This window comes from Humulus lupulus, chromosome 7 (genome assembly GCF_963169125.1).
Source record: "Humulus lupulus chromosome 7, drHumLupu1.1, whole genome shotgun sequence".
NCBI classification, from domain to species: domain Eukaryota; kingdom Viridiplantae; phylum Streptophyta; class Magnoliopsida; order Rosales; family Cannabaceae; genus Humulus; species Humulus lupulus.
Window position 1 is genome coordinate 54,083,861 of NC_084799.1, and position 23,310 is coordinate 54,107,170.

Consider the following 23,310-nt stretch of genomic DNA (forward strand, 5'->3'; position numbering starts at 1 on the left):
ATTAGCGTGCCAGGAGGGCATGATGGAATTTATGTGTGATTATTTTATGAATTTAATTGCATGGTTATGAGTTAAAGCATGTTATAAGACTATTTGTTATCTGAGATGCATGACTATGTATATTAGTATGCATGTAGGCCCGGATCGTGTTAGAAGGGCATAATTGTAATTTTGGCCATGTTGGGCATAACTGTATTGATATGTGTTGATTGTTGAGACCCCAGTGGTATGTGGGTGTATCTGTGCTTTGTGACTCGAGGCGATCCCAGTGAGCAGGCTAGCGGAAAGTGATGACGGGAATTTATACCCGGCTCGAGGCGAGCCTGGGGGTATGAACAGGAATTCAGAGAATAGATTGAGATTTATTTTGATGATGGGGGATATTTATTTGGTGGTTTATCGGGTGTTGGAGAGCAACGGGAAAATACTAGAGACACTTGAGGATTAGCGAGAATTGGGTGAATGACTAAAATGGCCCTACTTGAACAAAAGGATTTAGAATTTATAGGGAGGGCGTTTTGGTCATTTGGCTTTTGGAGATAGGTTTTTATAAGGCTTTATAGAGAGTGGGAATGCTGAAAGAAAAGAAAAGAAAGAATAAGGAAAGAAAGAAAAGAGAGAAAAACTGATGGGTTTTGCAAGGGTCGGTTTGTGCATTCTTGCACCATTTTCGCTCCATTTTTCTTGGAGCAAAGCTTAGTGGAGAGCAAGGATAGGCTGAGCATCAAGGATCTTGGGTTAGACTTGAAGATTTGGCAAGAACACATCAACTTTTGAGGTATGTTTTAAGAGATTTCAGTTTTAAGGGTTTTGATGGTTTGAGCTGTGTTTTGAGCTGAGTTGATGGGAATTTTAGGGAATTTTTGAGCAAGCTTTGATGATGAACAAGCTAAGGAGGTCTAGGGTTGAATCAAGGTCGAAATTTGCATCAATGGTAAGAATTCTAAGCCTTTAACTTGTTGTTGACTGAATTTCTGAGTTTAGGGTTGTTCATGGTAGATTTTGAGATTTGGGATAAATGTTCTTGGGATTTGAGGATTTGGGATGCTTGGGATGGATGGAGAGTGTTCATAAGCTTGATTTTGAGTTTGGTAAAGATTTGGGGAAGTTTGGTTTGAGATTGGGTGAAAGAAATCGCAGGAATGCGATTTTGGGATTTCTGGGCTGCAACTAGCGCTACAGCGCTAGTCAGTGGGCGCTGTAGCGCTAGTCCCTGTTTCTGGGGGGTGCATTCTGCTTGTAGCGCTACAGCGCCCTCTTTAGAGCCCTGTAGCGCTGCACTGTTCACAGAAGGGAATTTTTGGGTTTTGATGAGGGATTTTGACCTAGGGTTCGGGGCTCGGTTCCGCCACTTTGTTTTGGGGATTTAGGACTTCCCTGGGGCTCGGGATTGGTCCCGAGGCTAGGTATTCGGACTTGGGGTTCGGTGTTGACTTTGACCTATGTTTGTGCCTAGGTGTGCGCTAAGGCTCGAGTGGGATCGTGCTCAAGGAGTCAGGTGATCTAAGCTATTGAAGGGAAAGGTAAGAAAACTATAACACCCGTAGGATAGGGCGTGGGCCCATAGTGTGATTGCGGGGCACGGCCCTATATTGCATGATGAGATGATTGCCGGGCATGGCCCTATATTGCATTACATGTTAGGGTGTAGACTTACATGTATTGATAATTGTATGATTGTTGTTTGATTTATGCTTTGTATGATTATAATGAAATGAACGGCAAGGGCCGAGTGCGGCGTAGGCCGGCAGCGGAGCCGGAAGTAACACCTAGCACATGGGATGCTATGGTCAGGGCAGGGCCCGGGACCCACAGGATATGTGTAAGATCCTGCAGTGAAGACCGAGACCCCAAGCTTCGGTAAGGCTTCGGGGACGGCATGGCCGTGTTTGCTTAGTCTAATGGTTAACTTGTTTATGTGTGGATTATCTGTTATGATAAATTGTATAAATTGCATATGTTATGTTTTGCATGAGTTTTCTTGCTGGGCTTCGGCTCACGGGTGCTCTGTGTTGCAGGTAAGGGCAATGACTGAGTCAACCAACCATGAGTACGGAGAGCGTGAAGCGACGCGTACATGTTTGGCCTGCCCGACTGCTTTGGTTGGGGGTTTATTTGAAAATGGATGTAATAATCTATGATTTTAGAATTTATCAACTGTAAACTTATTTCAAGATGTAATTAGTTTTCAAACCTTATTTTGGGATCCCAATTGTTTAATACTAGAAGTTTTATTGAGTCAACGCATTTTCAAAGATTACAGCCTTAACTTTCTTTATTAGTCACACTTTTGTTTCAAAACCTCGGTTAGCGAGCTCATTGCACTGTTTTGCCTTAAAACTCACTTAGTAACGGCTCTAAGGAAGTAGGGCGTTACAACCCATGTCATTATTTTTGCACCCTCTCTTCCTATTCTATCTTCTCTCTCTTACTCTCTTTCTTGGTTTTCTCTGAAAATAGCAACCACAACACCACCATCACCACAACCCTCATCCCTTTCTTTCTTAGTTTTTCCTTACTCTACCCCTTCATTTCTCATCTCTTTTTCTCTCATCTTCTCAATGGAAGCTACAAAAAAAAGAAAGAAGAAGACCCATGATAGTTTTGAATGATTTAGAACTTAAACTCATGACAAGTATTACTTAAGACACTAACTATTGCATTTAGAACAGATCTGGCATGATTTTTAGGTTTTTTTGCGATTTTTTTTTAAGATTTGAAACTTTGAAATTTAAAAAAAAAAAGACTTTGCTTGATGGTGCTTAATGCAAATTCAATGGGGCCTTCAAAATCAAGATTTTCATGAAAACATTGACTTTGCTCGAACTCAACGATCCATCTAAGCTTGTCGTTTGTTTCCTTATAAGACCTCGACTAGATGGGAAAGATATTCCTTTATAAATAACACACAGACAAAGGTGCATTTATATAGTGGAGGTGAAACACATTTGTAGTCAGAAATTTTAATGTAAAACTATGTTTAACTGATTCGAAATATAATATATTTTTGAAGTAACTAAATTATTCCAACTACTCACTTAGTAGAGCATTTTCTTTTTCAACAATTTGTTATGATTATTTAAATACAAATGTATTGTTACACAAGCTAAGAGTAAAATACTTGATAGTTTCACATAGTGAAGATGTGAAATTGGAGATTCAATTGTAGGAACTTACAAACTGTAATTTTGGGTCCAAAGTGATACGATGAGGTATCTAAGGAAGCCCAAAAAGTTTGGGGGCATTTGGAGCAATTTAAGGGTCCTTCATGGGGGCTCTGGGTAGAGAGGGTGGGTGTTGCATCGCCTGCAATTCAAAGGGATTTGAAATCCCCAGCAAGCGATGCATTGCCTGCTGGTAGGCAACGCATCGCCTGACGTGTTCGTACATACAAGTGTTTTAAGCTCCTAATGACGTGTTAAAAGTCTCTAATCCTATTGTGGAGACCTAACGATGGTGCCTACCCTATAAAAGGGTTCTCATAGAGTTATGGAAGACTTGATCACTACCTTAACCCTCTTTCTCTCTCTAGCTTTCAAGATCTAAAGTTTTCTCCAAGAAACTCATAAAGAAAGTGATTGGCTTTGTGAGTTTAAGGCTTGTTCAATCCCAATTCTTATTTCCTCTAAAAAAAAGGCCTCAAGAATCATTGAAGGCAAGGAAATATTAGGACAGCGACACATCTCATGTATAAGCCTTTGGTTATGTTTTACATTGAAGAAGAATAAGTTTAAGGTGGTGGTTCAACAAGGGTTTTGAAGCTTCATCAAGGTCAAAGAAGATTGTCCTAAAACTAGGGTTTGCATCATCTAACTCAATCTTTCTTTGGTCTATGTCAAGGATATTTTGTATAGATTCATAATAATGTGGTGGTGTAATCTCACTCTCACCCAAAAACCTAATTCTCTATTTTCTTAGATACAACGTCATGGAAGAATCTACTTCATTTTCGGCTTTGAAATACATGACACAAGACTTTGTGAGACTAGATAGATTTGATGGTACTAACTTTGTTCGTTGACAAGATAGGATTAATTTCTTGCTAACCACACTCAAGGTTTTCTATGTCTTGGACAAAGACCTAAAGGCCATAGAATCCACCAAGGAAGATGACACCCAAGAAGTCATCAAAGAAAGGAAGAAGAGTGGAGAAGACGAATTGATTTGTAGGGGTCATATTCTCAATGCACTATTGGATCGGTTGTATGATCTCTACACCAACACAAAGACCGCCAATGAGATTTGGGAAGCTTTGGAGAAAAAGTACAAAGCGGAAGAAGAAGGTACAAAGAAATTCCTTATTACTCACTATATGAAATTTAAATTTTATGACATGAAAGCCCTTCTTTCCCAGATACATGAGTTGCAAATTATTGTGAATAAGCTATCTACCCTCAATATTGTATTTCTGGAGCAATTCTTTGTTGTTGCCATAATACCCAAGTTGCCTCCATCTTGGAGGGTTGTAGGAAGAAAATCCTCCATAAGAATGAGGAGATTTCCTTGGAGGAAATTCTCAAACACTTGAGGATTGAGGATGAATCCCGTTCTAGAGATAAGAACGAGGAGGAGTCTAATGTAGAGACTTCGAAAGACAATGTGGTGGCTAATTTTCCAAACAAGGGCAAAGGAATTGGCAAGAACAAAGGCAAGGGTCAAAAACCCTTAGGACCTAAGAAGAATAAGGGACAATTAAAAAATTCCAAGAGACCTTACTTTGTGTGTGGAAAGAATGACCACTTTGCTAGAGATTGTAGGTTCAAGAGGAACCAAAACAATGTAGCAAGAGTCAACTCAACCGAAGAAGAGCTAGTGGCAACACTAAGCGAAATCAATGTCATTCATGGAAAAATGAATGGTGGTGGTATGATACTTGTGCTACCATTCACGTCACCCATGATAGATCCTTATTCAAGACCTTTGAAACTTCAAAGGAAGGGCATGATATTCAAATGGACAATGAGAAAGGTCCAAGGTTGAAGGAAAATGGACTATAAATTTGTTCTTCACATCCGACAAGAAGGTTCTACTGACTAATGTTTTCTATGTACCAGAAATGAGTAGAAGCCTTGTGAGTAGAAATTTGCTTGGAAAACCGGGAATCAAGGTTGTGATAGATTCCAGCAAGCTTACATTGTCAAAGGGGAATTCATTTGTGGGGAAGGGATATGTTTGTGATGACATGTTCAAACTTTGTACCTCTATTGATATTTTGAACAGTAAAGCTTCTACTTCTTCTTGTTATATGCTTGACTCAAATTCTATTAATTTGTGGCATGTTAGACTTGCACATATAGGATTTAGCACAATTAAAATAGCAATTAAATGTGTATTAATTGATTGTGTTAATGTTGAGCATGATAAGTGTGAATTATGTGTTAAATCTAAAATGGTAAACCTTTTCCTAGTGTTGAAAGAAATTCTAAATTGTTAGATTTGATACATAGTGCTTTATGTGAATTAAATATAATGTTGACTAGAGGAGGAAGTAGATATTTTATTACTTTCATAGATGATTGCTCTAGGTTCACATATGTATATTTGCTCAAGAATAAATATGAAGCATTTAATGTGTTTAAATCATATAAAGTAGAAGTTGAAAATCAATTGGAAAGAAAAATAAAAGTGCTTAGAAGTGATAGGGGTGGTGAATATTTTTTTAAAATGATTTCAACTTGTTTTGTGAAGAACATGAAATAATACATGAATGTACCGCCCATTATACTCCACAACAAAATGATATAGTGGAAAGGAAAAATAGAACATTTCTTGAGATGATTAATGCTATGCTATTACATTCAAAATTGAGTTTTAGTTTGTGGGGTGAAGCCTTGCTATCCGCTTGTCATATTTTGAATCGTATTCCTCTGAAGAAAAATAATATCTCTCCATGTGAGTTATGAAAAGGAAAGAAACCAAACATTGGTTATCTTAAAGTGTGGGGGTGTCTTGCTTATTGCAAGAACACGGATCCCAAAAGGACCAAGTTGGGTCCAAAGGCTATAAGAAGTGCATTTGTGGGTTATGCCCAAAATAACAAAGCTTATAGATTATTAGACTTGGAGTTGAATGTAATAATTAAATCAAGAGAGGTTGAGTTCTTTGAGAACATGTCATGCGATGACCAGAAGTTAATAAAACCAACTCATAATAAAGAATCTCAAGAAGAGATTTCTAAGGGAGTTGGTGAGCAACCTCTATTGCCTAGAAGGAGCCAAATGCTCAAAGATTTGAGGTCAAATGAGAAGTGTTCTCAAATAGAGACACTATACCTTATAGAAGGTAACAATGAGGAAGTCACTTGGCAACATCCAATAGTACTTCAAATAGAAGATGATCCCAAAAATTTCAAAGAAGCTATGTCCTCAAGGGACTCCAATTTTTGGAAGGAGGCAATAAATGGTGAAATGGATTCAATTATGTCCAACCAAACTTGGGAATTGGTTGACTTTCCAAAGGGGTCGAAGCTGCAAATGAGTATTTAGAAGGAAATACCATACCGATGGCACCATACAAACCTTCAAGGCTATATTAGTAGCCACATTTTGCATACAAAAAGAGATAATAGATTACTTTGACACATATGCGTCGGTAGCAAGAACTACTTATATTAGATTTTTATTTGCCTTATCGTCTATATATAACCTTTATGTTCACCAAATGGATGTCAAAACATCATTCCTAAATGCGGATCTCAATGAGGAGGTCTATATGGAACAACCGAAGAGTTTTGTTCTTCAAGGAAATGAAAATAAAGTGTGTAGACTTATAAAATCATTGTATCGATTGAAACAAGCTCCGAAACAATGACATGAGAAATTTGATAAAGTCATTATTTCAAATGGATTTAAACATAACAATGCAGACAAATGCTTATACTCTAAGACTTGTGATGAATATGTCATATTAGTGTCTATATGTAAATGATATATTGATCTTGATTAATGACATGAAAGGCATAATAGAAACAAAGAGGTTTCTATCTTCTAACTTCAAGATAAAGGACCTTGGAGAGGTCGATACCATTCTAGGTATCAAAGTTAGAAGAAATTTTTGGAGGTATTGTATTGATTCAAAACCATTATGTCGAGAAAATGGTTGAAAAATATAGTCATCTCAAGATCAAAGAGGAAAATACACTATTCGATTCAAACATGAATTTTGAAAAGAATGAATAAAGAGTGGTGGCTCAACTAGAATATGTAAGTGCAATAGGGAGCCTAAGCTCATTGCACAAGAACGGATATTGCATATGCAGTTAGTAAACTGAGTAGGTTTAATAGCAATACAAGTATCAAACATTGGAAGGCTATTGAGAGGATTCTTAGTTACCTTAAAGGTACCAAAGAATTATCATTCACTATTAAAAGTTTCCAAGGAACTTGAAGGATATTTCGAAGCTAGTGGGATATCGGGAGTGGCAGATAATCTTTCCACCACCGGTTGGGTGTTTACTCTTGGAGGAGGTGCCATATCTTGGGGCTCCAAGAAACAAATTTGTATATCACACTCAACCATGGAATCAATATTTATAGCTCTAGTGGCAAACGACAAAGAGGCCGAGTGGCTTAGGGATCTCATGTTGGATACCCCTTTTACAACAGATATGGTATCAACAATTTCAATACATTGTGATAGCCAATCCATACTTGCTAGAGCATATAATAGTGTCACAATGGGAAGTCTAGACATATTAGTCTATGACATGACTATGTGAGACAATTGATTCAAGATGGAATCATATCAATCTCATATGTTAAGACAAGTGAGAACTTAGCAAATACATTTACAAAATCTCTTGTGAGAAGGTTAGTAAGCTCTACTTCAAAAGGGATGAGACTGAAAATCCTCGAATAAAAGATTCACCAATGATGACAACCCAACTCCAAACTTGTAAACATCAAGGGAAAGAGTTAAATGGGTATAGAACAAGTCATTGATAAGTGAATAGTTGCAACACTAAAAACTATGGTGAGTTCCATCCAACATGGTTAGTGCTGGTTTCTACCGAGCAAGGATTAAGCCTAGGGCTTTTAATGAAGTTCAGTGGAACAAAAATCTATAAAGGTAGCAAATGCTGTAAGAAATTCACCTATGTAAACTTATATGTGGTGCCGCCTCTCATGGGAGTTGGAGTTTCTCCCTGGAAAGTTCATGAAGGGATGAGCACATGGCCATATGAGTGCTAAAGTGAGAAAAGTGGGAAAACAAAAAGATCTAGTGGAGGTGTGTGAGGTATTACCAGTTTTATTATAAGGAATATTTGGTTCAAGCTTTTAAGCAACCGATGATTTCAATAAGACTTTGTGGTACTTTCACTAAGGTAAAGTTCAAGTCGAAAGACACTTTACTTTAGATACCAATGCTGTTTTGAGCTAGAGATAGAATCTTATATTTAACCAAGTGGGGGAATGTTATGATTGGTAAAATACAAATGATAAATATTGTTACACAAGCTAGGTGTAAAATACTTGATAGTTTCACATAGTGAAGAAGTGAAATTGGAGATTCAATTGTAGGCACTTACAAACTGTAATTTTGGGTCCAAAGTGAGTTTAAGGCTTGTTCAATCCCAATTACCATTTCCTCTAAGAAAAGGCCTCAAGCATCATTGAAGGGCAAAGAAATAGAGAATTAGGATAGCGAAAAATCTCTTGTATAAGCCTTTGATTGCGTTTAACATTGAAGAAGAAGAACTTCAAGGTAATTGTTCAATAAGGGTTTTAAAGTTTCATCAAGGTTGAAGAAGAATGTCCTACAACTAGGGTTTGCATCATCTAACTCCATCTTTCTTTGGTCTCTGTCAATGATAATTTTGTATAGATTCATAATATTGTGGTGGTTTAATCTCACTCTCTCCCAACACAATCAGTTTTAGAATAAAAATAATAATATAATATTTGATAAATTCTATAATTAAAGTGGTTTGTTAATATAAAAAATAAAAAATATTTTAAGATATCAAATAAATATAAAAAAATATTTTCAGAGCAAAAAAATATGCTTAAGATTTATATATTTTTATAATTTAACTTGTAATTTTTTTATTATATTTATTTTAAATATTTTTATTTTGAGTAATTTATCTATATAATAAATAAATAAATATATAATATAATTATAGATTTTTTATAAATTAAAATGTGAAGTTGGGTTGTACTATATATATATATATATATATTCTAACTTTATTTATTTTTATAAATTCTTTAGTAACAGATTTTTAGTCTGATTACCAAATCGTTTTATTGCATAACTTTTTTAAAATAGCAACTTTTAACTTATCTGAAAACTGTACTAAATCGGCTCATAAACACTATGAACATAGGTTGATGCTTATTCTGACATCCACAGATTACATTTACAGGATACTTAAATGACATCGAAGCCCATTTCTCACATCTCACACTACTTGCATCGGTTATCATTATGAAGAATACAACTTCAACTTCTTTAACACAAATTCAAGTACTAGGCATTAGAAGTACACTCACAACAAATTGGCCAATGATAAAACCTTCTATCCCATCACAACTCAATTGTATCCTCTTCTTAATGGAAGAAATAAAAAAAATTCTTTTACCACTTTTAGGGGCATTCAACAGATCACCATATTCTCTCTTATGAACTAGTTCTTTAATACCATCTTCCGCACCTATCATTTTAATGAATACTTTGTTGTTCAACATAGATTTTCCACTGTGAACACTCAGGCTTCCTTCAGCTGGGTTGAAAGAGTTTATTAAAAAAAAACTAATCAATTTATGATCCATATGACAATGTTGGATTCACAACAAGTTGCCAACCCTCATTTGGACAACTAACTCTTTCCTTCTTTAATTCAGTTTTAATAACTAATACTAAACTATGCAACCTTCCAGGAGAGTATATAGACTTAAATTCTATTACTCCCACTACTAGATTAATCAATTTCATCATATCCGGCCGTCCTACTCGAACATTAAAGACACAAAATCTTCACCAAGTCTAAATGCAAACTCTAAATATTAGTTTTAACTAAAAAAAATTTGGTCAAATTATTTTTTTAAATAAAAACCAAATATATCTCATCACATATATAGTTTTTTTAAAAAAAATTTAAATAAAATATTATGTAATCTAAAAAGAGACTAGATTCTTCCTATTCAATAAGTAGTTTGAGAAGGGAAATTTCAGTTTATATGCTCAATAATATACTTTAATTCATTTATGACAAATTTAATAGGCATTCTAAATATATGCCATTTTGTATAATTTTGACCATAATACTCCTTTTATTAAACTTCTCATTTTCTCTCACATTAATGTACACTTATGATTAATTAAATATGCTAAACGTATAGATCTCGAAAAAATACTAAGATTAAAAAAAAATTAACTAAAACACACATTTAAGCAAAAAGTTATGGCTCACCAAAATCTTCGTCAAATTTCAGCGCAGAATATCTATGTACCATCGATTTTGCCTCATTTTGGCCAAAAATCAAATTTTCATGATTGCATCGCAAGAACATCGAAACAATATCAATGTTGCATCGATTTGGCAAAAAAAATCAAGTTTTCATGATTGCATCGATTTTCCATCGAATTTGCACAGTTTTGGCAAAAAAATCAATTTTTGTGGATGCATCGCAATTGCATCGAAATAGCATCGTTTTCATTATTTTATGTACAAAAATGATGTTATTTCGATGCAATTGCGATGCATCCACAAAATTTAATTTTTGGTAAAAAATGTGCAAATTCGATGGAAATTCAATGCAATCTTGAAAACTTTGAGGGTGTTTGACACTTTAACTAAAAAACTATTTTTTGAAAACAAGTTGGGGGTGTTTGGCATTGTTTTCATAAAACAATTTTTAAAAACAAAGTTACAAAAAACAGAAAATTTTGAGAACAACAAAAAGTTGTTTTCTATTGTTCTCAAATTTTCTTTCCTTACTTTCTCACTTCTTATTTTTCATCATTTTTTTCTTTCAAATTATTTTATCTCATTATTTATTAAAAACTTTTAAAATATTTTTCTCTTTATAAATATATTTGTTAATTTTTTATTTAAGATTTAAAAAAAATAAAACTAAAAAATTGTTTTTAGAAAACATTAACCAAACACTTCTTGTTTTTTGAAAACTATAAAAATAGTTTTCTATTCTCATTTCTGAGAACACAATTTTGAAAACAAAAAACAAAGAATAATGCCAAACAGGCCCTTGTTTTTCTTTTGCCAAAATGATGCTTTTTTGATGCAAAATCGATGCAATATCGATGTTGTATCGATATTTTTTCGATGCTTTTGTGATGCAATCATAAAAACTTGATTTTTGGCCAAAATGATGCAAAATCGATGCTCTGCGCTGAAATTTGACGGAAATTTTGGTGAGCAATAACTTTTTGCTTAAATGTCCATTTTAGTTATTTTTTTTAATCTTAGTATTTTTTTTTGAGATCTACACGTTTAACATAATTAAAGCCTTAAATTTTTGTACGTAGAACATAAAAATTAATCATGGGTGCATATTAATAGGAGAAGTATTTATGAAATGAGTATTTTTGCCCAAAACATAATTAGGGCACATTAATAAAAAGAGTGTTTAAGCTGTCATATTAAAGAAATTTCCAATGTTATTATGCATTGAACCTAAAATTTCCCTACGACAATATGTACTTTAAAATATATGCTTTTTTACTGTTAAAACATGATGTGTGTATATTCGTTCGGATGTTCGGATGGGATATATACACTTCCATAAAACTTCACTATTTTTATTTTACATCAATTTTTTACGTTACACCAAATATTAAATTTTCTATATATTTTTTTATATTATTTAAATATTATATCTTTAAATATTTTTATTAATTAAAATAATAAAAAAGAATAAAAAACTAATAAATTTAGAGAGAAAAAAAAAAGTGAATAAATGTGAGGAAACATATAAAAAAAATATAAAGAAGCTCTAATTTAGACATCGGTTTAAAGGAGGTGAGACTATTTAATTACATTTCTTCAAATGTTTAAAGGATGAGCTGCTGTGAGTGCTCTGTAACCTTAATAATTTTGAACTTAACAACAGAAACAGCTGCATAAAAGCTCTCCCGCACTAACTCTTGTCTTGTACTTTTCCTACACCAAAAACCCTCCACACTCTTCTTCTTCTTCAATCCCACTAGTCCTAACCATCTAAGGGCCTCTCTAATGCCCCCAATTCGTTGCCTGCTCATCCTCCTTTTCTTGACCCTCTATGGCTTTCAGGGCTCCTATAAGGCCACAGCCTTGGGAGTCAACTGGGGCACCATGGCCTCCCACCCTCTCTCACCCCCCAAGGTGGTGGAGCTTTTAAAGTCAAACAACTTCACCAAAGTCAAGCTCTTTGACGCTGACCCACTTGTCCTTGAAGCTCTTTCTGGCTCTAATCTTGGTGTCACCGTCGGCATTCCAAATACTATGCTCAAAAGCTTGAACTCTTCCAAGAAGGTTGCCGAGAGTTGGGTCCATGACAATGTCACTCGTTATGTTTCTAATAGCGGCAGTCGAGTTCGAATTGAGTATGCTCTTCTTCTTTATCAATCTTGTTTTTATTTTTTATTTTTTTTATTCATGTTTTGTTTGCTTGTGGGCAGGGGATTTTGTTGTTTCCCTACTTAAATGCCTAAAGTACTATAAGCTGGGGCCATAGGAGGTTTGTTCGTTTATAAATGACAAGTTTATTTCCCTTGTTTATTTCTTTTCTTACTGTATTTTTTCAATTGAGAAATGAGAAGCAAGAGACACAAGTGAACACTATGAAAAGACCCAAGAGCTTAAGACTGGATCATTTAACTTTGGTCATGGTTTTTCTTCAGTTAGCTATAAAAGTAAAGATTCATGATACATTATAAGCTAGTCATGATCTTTGTACACTTGATTCTGTGGAAGATTGCTCATGTGTTGCTCAGTCTGATTCCCTCAGTAGGATTGTGCTTTTGAAGTTGAAAATTGATTAGAGTATAAGACAGATAGTGTTAAGGGGATAGAGCTTCGGGTCCTTTTTTCAATTTTAATACTTAATTTGTACTTAGTAGATTGGAACTTTGTATTGTACCAAGAACTACGAAAGAAGCCTGCATAAGATAAAATGCAGCAGAAGTATGGCCTAAAAGAACTGCAAGAAAGTGTAAAGTGTAAAGGTTACATGTTATAACCAGATTAGCAATAAATGGTGTCATCAGTATTCTTTGGCTGAATTTCTTATTCTACTTTGCAATTCATTTCTTATTTTTTTAATTAATAGAACAAACACAGAACTTGTTAGTGAATAATGTTCTGGGTTCATTTTGGTTAGGCAGCTAATAAGACTTTTTACAGGTACGTTGCTGTTGGAGATGAGCCGTTTCTTCAAACTTATGGAGAGCAGTTCTATCCTTTTGTCATTGGAGCAGCCATTAACGTTCAAAATGCTTTGCTCAAAGCCAAGTTGGAGAGCACGGTGAAGGTAGTAGTTCCTTGTAGCTTCGATGCGTTCCTGTCAGAATCCGGCCTCCCTTCAAAAGGGCATTTCCGAGCTGACCTTAACAAAACCATGATTCAACTGCTCACATTCCTAACCAAGCATAGCTCACCTTTCTTTGTTACCATCTCCCCATTTCTAAGTCTCCACCAAAACAAAAACACCTCTCTCAACTTTGCTCTATTCAAAGACACTGCGAAATCTCGCAATGAAAGCCACAGAACATACAAAAACAGCTTTGACTTGAGCTATGATACTCTGGTAACGGCTTTGTCAACGGTAGGATTCTCTAGAATTGGTATTGTTGTGGCACAGATTGGTTGGCCTACAGATGGAGCAGCCAGTGCAACCTCAGCCAGTGCAGAAACTTTTACAAAAGGCTTAATGGAGCACCTTCACAGCAAATTGGGAACCCCACCAAGGCCTAAAGATCCACCAATTGATACATACATACTTAGCCTCTTAGACGAGGATCAAAGAAGTATAGCTGCTGGAAGTTTTGAGAGACACTGGGGTCTCTTCACTTTTGATGGTCAAGCCAAGTACCGGGTTGATTTTGGCCAAGGGTTAAAAAACCTTGTGAACGCACAAAATGTTGAGTACCTTCCATCAAAATGGTGCGTGGTGAACAACAACAAGGACTTATCTAATGCAAGCGCAAGTGCGTTGGAGGCTTGTTCCTCTGCTGATTGTACTGCATTGTCTACTGGAGGATCTTGTTCCAATATCAGTTGGCCTGGGAACATATCATACGCGTTTAACAGTTACTATCAACAGCATGATCAAAGTGCAGATAGCTGTGACTTTGGTGGCTTAGGATTAATCACAACCGTTGATCCATCCATTGATAAGTGCAGATTTCCGGTTGAACTTTGGACTTCTTACTCGCATTCTTTTCAGAAGGCCTCTCTTCTTAGGACTATAATCTTGCTAGTGGCAGCCATTTTGGTATCTTAAAAGCGTTGAACTTTTGGACTTCTTACTCGCATTCTTTTCAGAAGGCCTCTCTTCTTAGGACTATAATCTTGCTAGTGGCAGCCATATTGGTATCTTAAAAGCATTTTGGCATAGAAAATGGATGGATATATATATATATATATATATGTGTGTGTGTGTGTGTGTGTGTGTGTGAGAAAAGGGCATTTTCTAAGATCATCAGGCCCGTTCTTGTGGAGGTCTTTTGTTGTAAGTTGTGTGAAGTGAGGATTAAATATTCTTGATAGCTCCCATTTGAAGCTAACTTCTGAAATGTCAGAAGGAGTTTTGGTAATGAAACGTCAAGCATTTGTTTTTCACGTGCTAATGTATGAAATGTATGTCACTATATGGGTTTATGTCTTCCATTGAATAGGTTAGTATCGTATTTTATGATTGTAATTCTTTGTTTCTATTTATTTATTTTGGCCTTTACTAGGAAATTTGCAGCCTAATTTTTTTTTATCTCTTCACGCACCCTATAACAATAAGAACCTATAAAATTCTAAATTAAAAGAACAAAAAATCATACCATCTTCTAATTTTTCATCAAGTACAATATATATATATATATATATATATATAACACTTATATAAATTTTTGGATCAATTTTCACAAAATTTTGATAGTTTTAACTTCAACCTCTCACATGTTGAGTGTTATACTTAATGGTTACATCAAATATATAAAACTAGTACCAATAGGTGATGTGGCATCTAAGATTTTCCAATCTACTCCATCTATTTTCTTTTTTATTTATTTATTTTTTATAGAAATAATAATAGTCTATAATAATAATTTGGATAAAATTAACTAATAATATAGTGCCATTTATATAATGCTATTTAAATGTTTTATATTGAAATTATTATCTTTTTTTACTTCTTACTTTAGTTCTACAATAAAGTTTCCTACTTTTTTTTTTTTTATTGTATTACACATATTTTCTTTTCTGAAAAAATAAAATAAAAATTCTACACAGCTGCTCGAAGAGCAGTTCCATTTCCTAGTATATAGATATTATTTTACCCTAAAAATACGAGCTAAATCGTCTTGTTCGAGGTATAACTGTCAAGCAATAGATGAATGTTATAAGACTCTGAAGACATTTCATTAACTCCAGATTAAATAGCTCGAGATTATATCATTGAGTTGGGCTATCATGAGATCCTCCACATCACCCTAAATGTCTATGATAGAGATCGAATAACACAACATCCAGATCACCCCTGTCAGTCTTCGAGCATTACTCAGATCAAATCGCCTTGGCGTATCACCTCTAGTTCGAGGAATACATTCAGCTCCGGACAGTCCTGTGACTCATATAAGGGTGAATCCCCACAGACTTAGAGATTCTTCATATGCAATTAATACTTGTAATCGTTATATAATAAACGCCCGATATCACGACAATTAGCATATTTAAGATATTTATGTATTTGGGAAGTTACCCATTCTTGTAAGTTACCATATATTATATGGTTACCCAATATTCTCTACCAAAATTCCTTATAAATACAGAGGGAATTGACAGTAAAAAGGACCAAATTTTGTATGCAAAAACTTTGCAGAAATTTTCTTAAACAATATCTCCAATAGTTAATAAACAAAATAATATAGACTCGTGGACTAGGTGAATTTTAACCACTGAACCATGTAAAATTTCCTGTGTTCTTATTTTACGGTTTACAAAAGCCTAATCTCCCTTATTCTCATTCCTTAATCTAGTGTTGGTGAAAAACTACATCAACAGATTGGTGCTACTTTTTTTTTTTTTATTGTATTAGACATATTTTCTTTTCTGAAAAAATAAAAATAAAAAATCTACATAGTTGCTTGAAGAGCGGTTCCATTTCCTAGTATATAGATATTGTTGTACCCTAAAAATATGAGCTAAATCATCTTATTCGAGGTATTTCTGTCAAGCAATAGATGCATGTTACAAGTCTCTGAAGACTTTTCATTAACTCCAGATTAAATAGATCGAGATTATATCATCGAGTTGGGCTATCATGAGATCCTCCAGATCGCCCTAAATGTCTGTGATAGAGATCAAATAACACAATGTCCAGTTCGCCCCCGTCAGTCTTCGAGCATTACTCAGGTCAGATCGCCCTGGCGTATCACCTCTAGTTCAAGGAATATATTCAACTCACGGCAGTCCCGTGACTCGCATAAGGGTGAATCCCCACAGACTCAGAGATTCTTCATACGCAATTAATACTTGTAATCATTATATAATAAATGCCTGATATCATGATAATTAGCATATTTAAGATATTTATATATTTGGGAAGTTACCCATTCTTGTAAGTTACCATATATTGTACAGTTACTCAATATTGTCCACCAAAATTCCTTATAAATACAGAAGGAATCAACAGTAAAAGGGACCGGATTTTGTATGCAAAAACTCTGTAGAAATTGTCTTAAACAATTTCTCCAAGAGTTCATAAACAAAATAATATAGACTAGTGGACTAGGTGGATTTTAACCACTGAACCATGTAGAATTTCCTCTGTTCTTATTTTACAGTTTGCAAAAGCCTAATCTCCCTTATTTAGATTTCTTAATCTACTGCTGGTGAAAAACTGCGTCAACAGATTGGTGCTTTCATTGAGAGGTAGATTAGACTTATTGATATTTTTCAGAAAAATTTCATCCCAATATCATTTGGTGGTAACACATTCAATGCACGACAATGAGTTTGAGAGACCTGGAGATAAGGGAGAGTTCCATACGATTAACCATGCTAGAGATGGAGCCTCCGTACCCTGTCATCCTGGATAACAACCCCAAAACCTAGACAACGACCATGGCAATACTGGAAGCTCAGCTTCACTCCCCCACAATCCTAACCAAGGAGATCTCATTGCCATAAAGATTGAGAATGCTCAGCTGAAGAGCGACCACGCTCAGGCCAATAGACGAATTGATGAAATCAGGGCATGGTTACCCCTTCCTAAAATTGACGGTAATGTCGGAAGGAGAACAAGTGGTTCCCATAGGTCTAGATCCTACATGCATAACCGTCCTAATGTGAGCTGCTCTGTTCGGACAACAACTCCGAGATCCGTGCCATCAGAATGTACTACCAGAAACAACCAGCCTACCCATAATCATAGGAATGAGTAGATAACTCATATCGCTAGGAACTAGCCTAGTCAGATGGGGTAAGCAGAGACAACGTCAAGGAGAGCAGAAGTCCCTATAAATCCTCTAGCACCTCGACATACAGTTCAAGTATAGAGAAATGAGGAAACACTGCTACCAGTCTGAGACATTGGGGTGGATAACGGGCGAGCTAGCTTAGTGCGCCCTGATGGACGGCTAATCGCCTCACCAATAAGGAGCCCACCATTGCCTATTCGTCATCCGACACCTCCGCGACCACATAGGAATGTATCAGCTCATGGGAACAACCGAAGAAAATTTGTACCTAGAGAAGATATGTTTGTTTCACGATCTCGAGATACCAGAGTTCGAGTTCACGCGAACAACCATGCCCCATGACCTCAGCTGTGAATGGCAAGCTTCACAGAAGGAAGTTACTGAATGGAAAACCATCATGAGGGAAGGTCAAGGAGTATTCGTAGAAACCGATATGAGAAATCAGTTGAGCTCGGATTAAAGTCTATGATCTAACCCTCAAACCTATTTGCGTGATCACCTAAATGCTCAACGAGGACAACCAACTCGCAACAACGATCTAAGTTATAATTAGACAATGAGAGAACCTTCCATAATGCGTGATAATGGGAACATCCTGATTAATTGAGCTCAAGCTTGGAGGGACCATAATCCAAACAATGTGTAGAACGGGATGGGAGCTAATAGTTAGCTCCCGAATAACCTGGAAGTGAATGATCCAACCCTTGAGCGGCTCGCTCTGATGGAAGAGCAGATGAAACATCTTCTGTGCGAGAAAAATCAGGACGACTGTGATTCTGATGAGGAGCTCGAGCCTTTCGCTCCTCACATTGCAGCAACTCTGTATCCCATATGATTCAAAATGTCGAACATGAATACCTATGACATAATTACTGATCCATCGAACCACATAGGGAGTTTCAATACTCTGATGAGAGCCCACAATGTCAATATCGACTTGCGTTGTGTCCTGTTCCCAACTACATTGACAAGACCAGCCAAATTATGGTTCAATATATTGAAGAGGCACACAATCACCTCTTAGCAACAACTATCGACCGAGTTCAAAAAGCATTTTTGAGCTGCGAAGGAAGTACGAGTGGAGGCCAACTCCCTAGCCAATATAAAGCAACAACCGGGTGATTACCTCAAGGCGTATATCAACCGGTTCACAAACATAGCAGCTCGAGCCAGGGGCGCTAATGACAGCTCCAAGCTCATGGCCATGCGATCAGGAATCACCGTGGGAGGTGAATTGTGGAAAGAGCTCTAAAGTAAGGGAGTGAAGAATACAGAAGTGTTCTTGGCCCGAGCTCAAGAATGGATAAACCTCGAGGTGGCAGAATCTGCAATGGCCGGAACTAACCAAATTCCCCCTCAGCCCACTGTAGTGGCATCAAATACTTTAGTTACGGCTCAACTCGCTACCCATAACAACCAGGCAGGGAATAACAAGAGAAAAAGAGAATGTGAAGGCGACCAGACAAGGCCTAAGAAAAACAAAGCCGGAGATAAGTACACCTAAATATTCACCACGTATATCGACCTGACGGATATGCGGGAACACATATACTTGAAAAAATTTGTCTGCCTTCCTTGGAAGAAACCAGAACCCTTGAGAAATCAGCGAGAAAAAAAAAGATTTGACCAAGTTTTGTAGTTATCATAACAGAATTGGCCACAACACTAACGATTGTCGTAAACTAAAGGATGCGATTGAAACACTCATTCGAGTTGGATCATTAGCACATAACGCTCAAAATTGGCTAGCTCCTAACCTGCTAGTTGTGCAGAATCCATAACCGGCTTAGGGACATCAAGCTAATCAACCACCAACTCTCCCAGCACCGGAAATCCAACTCATCCCTCCTCCTATTGAAAGAAAAGATATAGGTATGATTGCAGGAGAACCTTATTTGGTTGGCACAAGCAATGGGGCCTAGAAAAGATATATTCAGGAGCTAAAATCTCATGAGGGCGTGGTGTTCACTCAGGAACAACGACTATCAAAGCAACAATGAATGGATAAATAACCAATCATTTTTACAGGAGAAGACACTAGCCACGTCCAATTACCTCATAATGACCCCCTTGTAATAACCATTCAACTCACTAACCAGAGAGTTAGAAGGATTTTGATTGATAATGGGAGCTCAGTGAACGTGCTTATTAGGTCCATTCTAGAAATGATGGGGTTATCAGTAGCCGATCTAAAAGCGACCTCCGTGACTCTATATGGGTTCTCAGGAGAAGGAATGACATCCATTAGGACGATTGAGGTTGTTGTAACTATTGGAGATGAAGCACGAGCTGTGGCCAAGATGATCAAATTCATTGTAATAGACTGTTCGACTGCCTATAATGCCAATTTGGGGCGACCAACATTGATGTCGGTCAAAGCCATATCTTCTATTCGCCATTTAGCCATGAAGTTCCCCTCGCCCTTAGGGATATGCTTGGTAAGAGGGGACTAGCTTGATGCCAGGGAATGCTACAACATTTCCATGAAGGGAAAATCACAACCCGGGTAACAAGCCATGGTGGTAATCAATGAAGTCGAGCAGCCTTAAGCAATGGTATTTGTTGAGTAGGCAGAAGAACCTCAAGTGGCAGTAAACAAGGTCGCCCAACAAGAAGAGATTGACCTGAGTATAGGCAAGGACCGATCTGAGCTCCAAGCTTTGGAGGAGCTAGAAGAGGTAATTCTCGATCCAGAAACAACATCAAAAGTTGTAAAGATTGGCAAAAAATCTTAGTGCTAAACATAAAAGGATCTGGTCGAGTTTTTAAGGAAAAACTTCAACATTTTTTCCTGGTCACATGGTTATATGGTAGGAATCAATTAAATTGTGATCACGCACACGATAAATTTGGACAAGAATGTACCTGCAAAACAGCAAAAGAGAAGTCAATTGGGATTGGAAATAGGAGAAGCTTTGGAAGAAAAGGTAGCTCGCCATTAAAATGTAGATTCATCAGGGAGGCAAAATATCCTACCTGGATAGCCAACCCTGTCCTGGTTCTAAAGTCTAATAAAAAGTGAAGGACCTATATCGACTTCTCTAACCTCAATAAGGCCTGTCCAAAGGACTGTTTTTCCTTACCTAGAATTGATCAGCTAGTTGACGCCACAACAAGTCATGAGCTCATGTCCATCATTGACGCGTATTCTGGATATAACCAGATCGTTATGAACCCTGCTGACCAAGAGCATACCAGCTTCATGATCGAGCACAATATGTATTGTTACAAAGTCATGCCTTTCGGGCTGAAAAATGCTGGAGCAACTTACCAGAGAATGGTAAATAAGATGTTCGTTGACTAGATCGGGAAAAACATGGAAGTGTATGTTGATGACATGCTCATCAAGTCAAAAACTGCCAATAACCATGTATCCGACCTAGAAAAATGTTTTGTTATATTAAGAAAGTACGATGTGAAGCTAAACCCCCAGAAATGTACCTTCGGGGTCTCATCGGGGAAGTTTTAGGCTTCATTGTCAACTCGAGGGGGATTGAAGCTAATCCCAAGAAAATTAGATCATTGTTGGAGATGACATCTTCCAGATCGCGAAAGGAAGTTTAGAGCCTAACTGGAAAAGTCGCAGCCCTTAACCGATTCGTGCCAAGTCCACTGATAAGTACCTCCCCTTCTTCAATTTTCTCAGGGGAAATAAACGATTAAGTGGACAGAAGAATGCAAACATGCGTTTCAAGATTTAAAAAGGAATCTAGCTGAACCCCCCATCCAGTCAAAACCTGTTGCTGGGGAAAACCTACACCTCTTCCTGACAATAACTGAGAACGTGCTTAGCGTTGTATTAGTTCAGGAGGAAAATCGGCTACAAATTCAAGTATACTATATAAGCAAGAGGCATCTGGGAGCTGAATCTCGATAATGCTTGATCGAGAAGCTTGTGTTCTATCTGATTTTGGCCTCAAGGAAGCTTAGGCCGTATTTCTAGTCCCACACCATACACATTTTAATTGACCAACTTTTAAGGCAGGTCTGGCAAAAGACTGAACCATCAGGACGTTTATTAAGGTGGGCAATCGAACTCAGTCAGTTCAAAATTTTATATAAACTACGAACAACTGATCGCTAAAATTATGTTACGCAAATGCACGCAATTGATTCAAGTAATATAGATGATAAATAGAGTATCGTTCCCACAAACACTATTGACGAATTACCAATAATTGTTCTTTTATTTCTATTTTTCTGTAAAAAAAATAGAAACTAAGACGTAAAATTAAAATAAACTTTGCAAAACTAAAGATTAATTCAATAATTAAAAAAATAGGGTATTAATTTCATCAGGTATTTACTAGCATTAAGCAAACATTATATAGATTAGAATAGAGAAGAAAAATCAATAGAACATCATTATTAAATCAAATAGAAATCCAAGTGACTAAATGTTTAGTTCATATCAGCCATGACTAAATCAACAAAATAATAGTTCAGAAACATAAGATTCAAAAACTTGAAGAAGAAAGAAAAAATATGAAAGTGCAGAAAAACTAGTCTAAGAATCAAAATTAGTCTCTAAAAACGTAATTAAAATCTGACCTAATGACCTAATTAAACCCTAAGTCTGAATTTATAGTAAAAAAAAACACAAATCCGTAGTTTTTCATATGCGGGCCGCGACTTGGCCTTCTCTAGGTCACGACCCGTATCAATTTTTAAAGGCCCTTTGAATCTGCATATGTCCTCAAGCATCGCGACTCAGGCATATCAAGTTGCGACCCGTGTCTTCGATGCGCCCTTGCCTTAGGCTCTGACTTCCCCTAGCGCTGAGACCCATAAGGGCAAGTCTTGACTCTAATTCCCTTCAATAGCGTTGTGTTTCTGACTTTAGTCGCGACTCTAATTCCATTATTTATCAATTTAAGTCTTTCAACCTTGTTTCTTCATTAAAACTGATATTTACTCGTCCTTAGCACCATTTTGAGTCGAAAAACCACCACGAGCTTCGTTTTTCCACCATTTTCACTTGTTTTTACATTTTTCTCATTATTCAACGCACCAACCTACAACAAAGACAAACAAAAGTGTAATCTTGCACAAAACAAACATAAAGACCCAAGATTACCACAAAAAACACATTCTGAAACGACATTAAAATGAAGTTATTAACAACCATAAAGGGCCAGGCTCTCGCTGATTTCATAGCTGAGTGTATCAGTTTCCAGGACGATCCTATGAGAGAACTAGTTCAAGATTTATGGAAGCTCTTCGTTGATGGATCATCAAACAAGCACGGGTTTGGAGCTGGAATAATCTTAATCACACCTGAAAGCCATCGTTTTCATACAACTCACAGATTCAGGTTTGATGCATCCAATAACAAGGATGAGTACAAGACTTTACTAGCTGGAATTTGGTTCACCAAAGAGCTAAAAATAAAAACTATCCAATGCTTTAGTAATTCTCAGCTCGTGGTGAACCAGATGTTAGGCGAATACCATGCGTGTGGAATCAAGATGGCAACTTATCTAGCTAAATTAAAAAGCGAATTGTTAGAATTTGAATTCTATTCCATCGAACAGATTCCACGCGAGCAGAATACAAATGCAGACGCTCTCACCCGACTTGCCACCACCAAAGAGGCAGACACATTGAATGTAGTCCCAGTTGAATTTCTAGACAAGCCTAGCATAGAGGAATAGTCAAGCGAAATTAAGATAATCT

General features: G+C 36.5%; 1 protein-coding gene across 1 annotated transcript; it reads left to right on the forward strand.

The window, feature by feature from the left end:
• Positions 1-11,916: 11,916 nt before the first annotated feature.
• Positions 11,917-14,849, forward strand: LOC133792725 (glucan endo-1,3-beta-glucosidase 9). Its single transcript, XM_062230636.1, has 2 exons — positions 11,917-12,546; positions 13,346-14,849. The coding sequence occupies exons 1-2, from the start codon at positions 12,197-12,199 to the stop codon at positions 14,442-14,444; spliced, it is 1,449 nt and encodes a 482-aa protein (XP_062086620.1). The 5' UTR covers positions 11,917-12,196; the 3' UTR covers positions 14,445-14,849.
• Positions 14,850-23,310: the final 8,461 nt, after the last annotated feature.

What these genes read in the sequence shown, in the direction of transcription:
- LOC133792725 (XM_062230636.1), top strand. Translation starts at nt 12,197, where the DNA reads ATGCCCCCAATTCGTTGCCTGCTCATCCTCCTTTTCTTGACCCTCTAT. An exon ending in GGCAGTCGAGTTCGAATTGA is followed by an intron (nt 12,547 to 13,345) that starts GTATGCTCTTCT and finishes GACTTTTTACAG; the next exon opens with GTACGTTGCTGTTGGAGATG.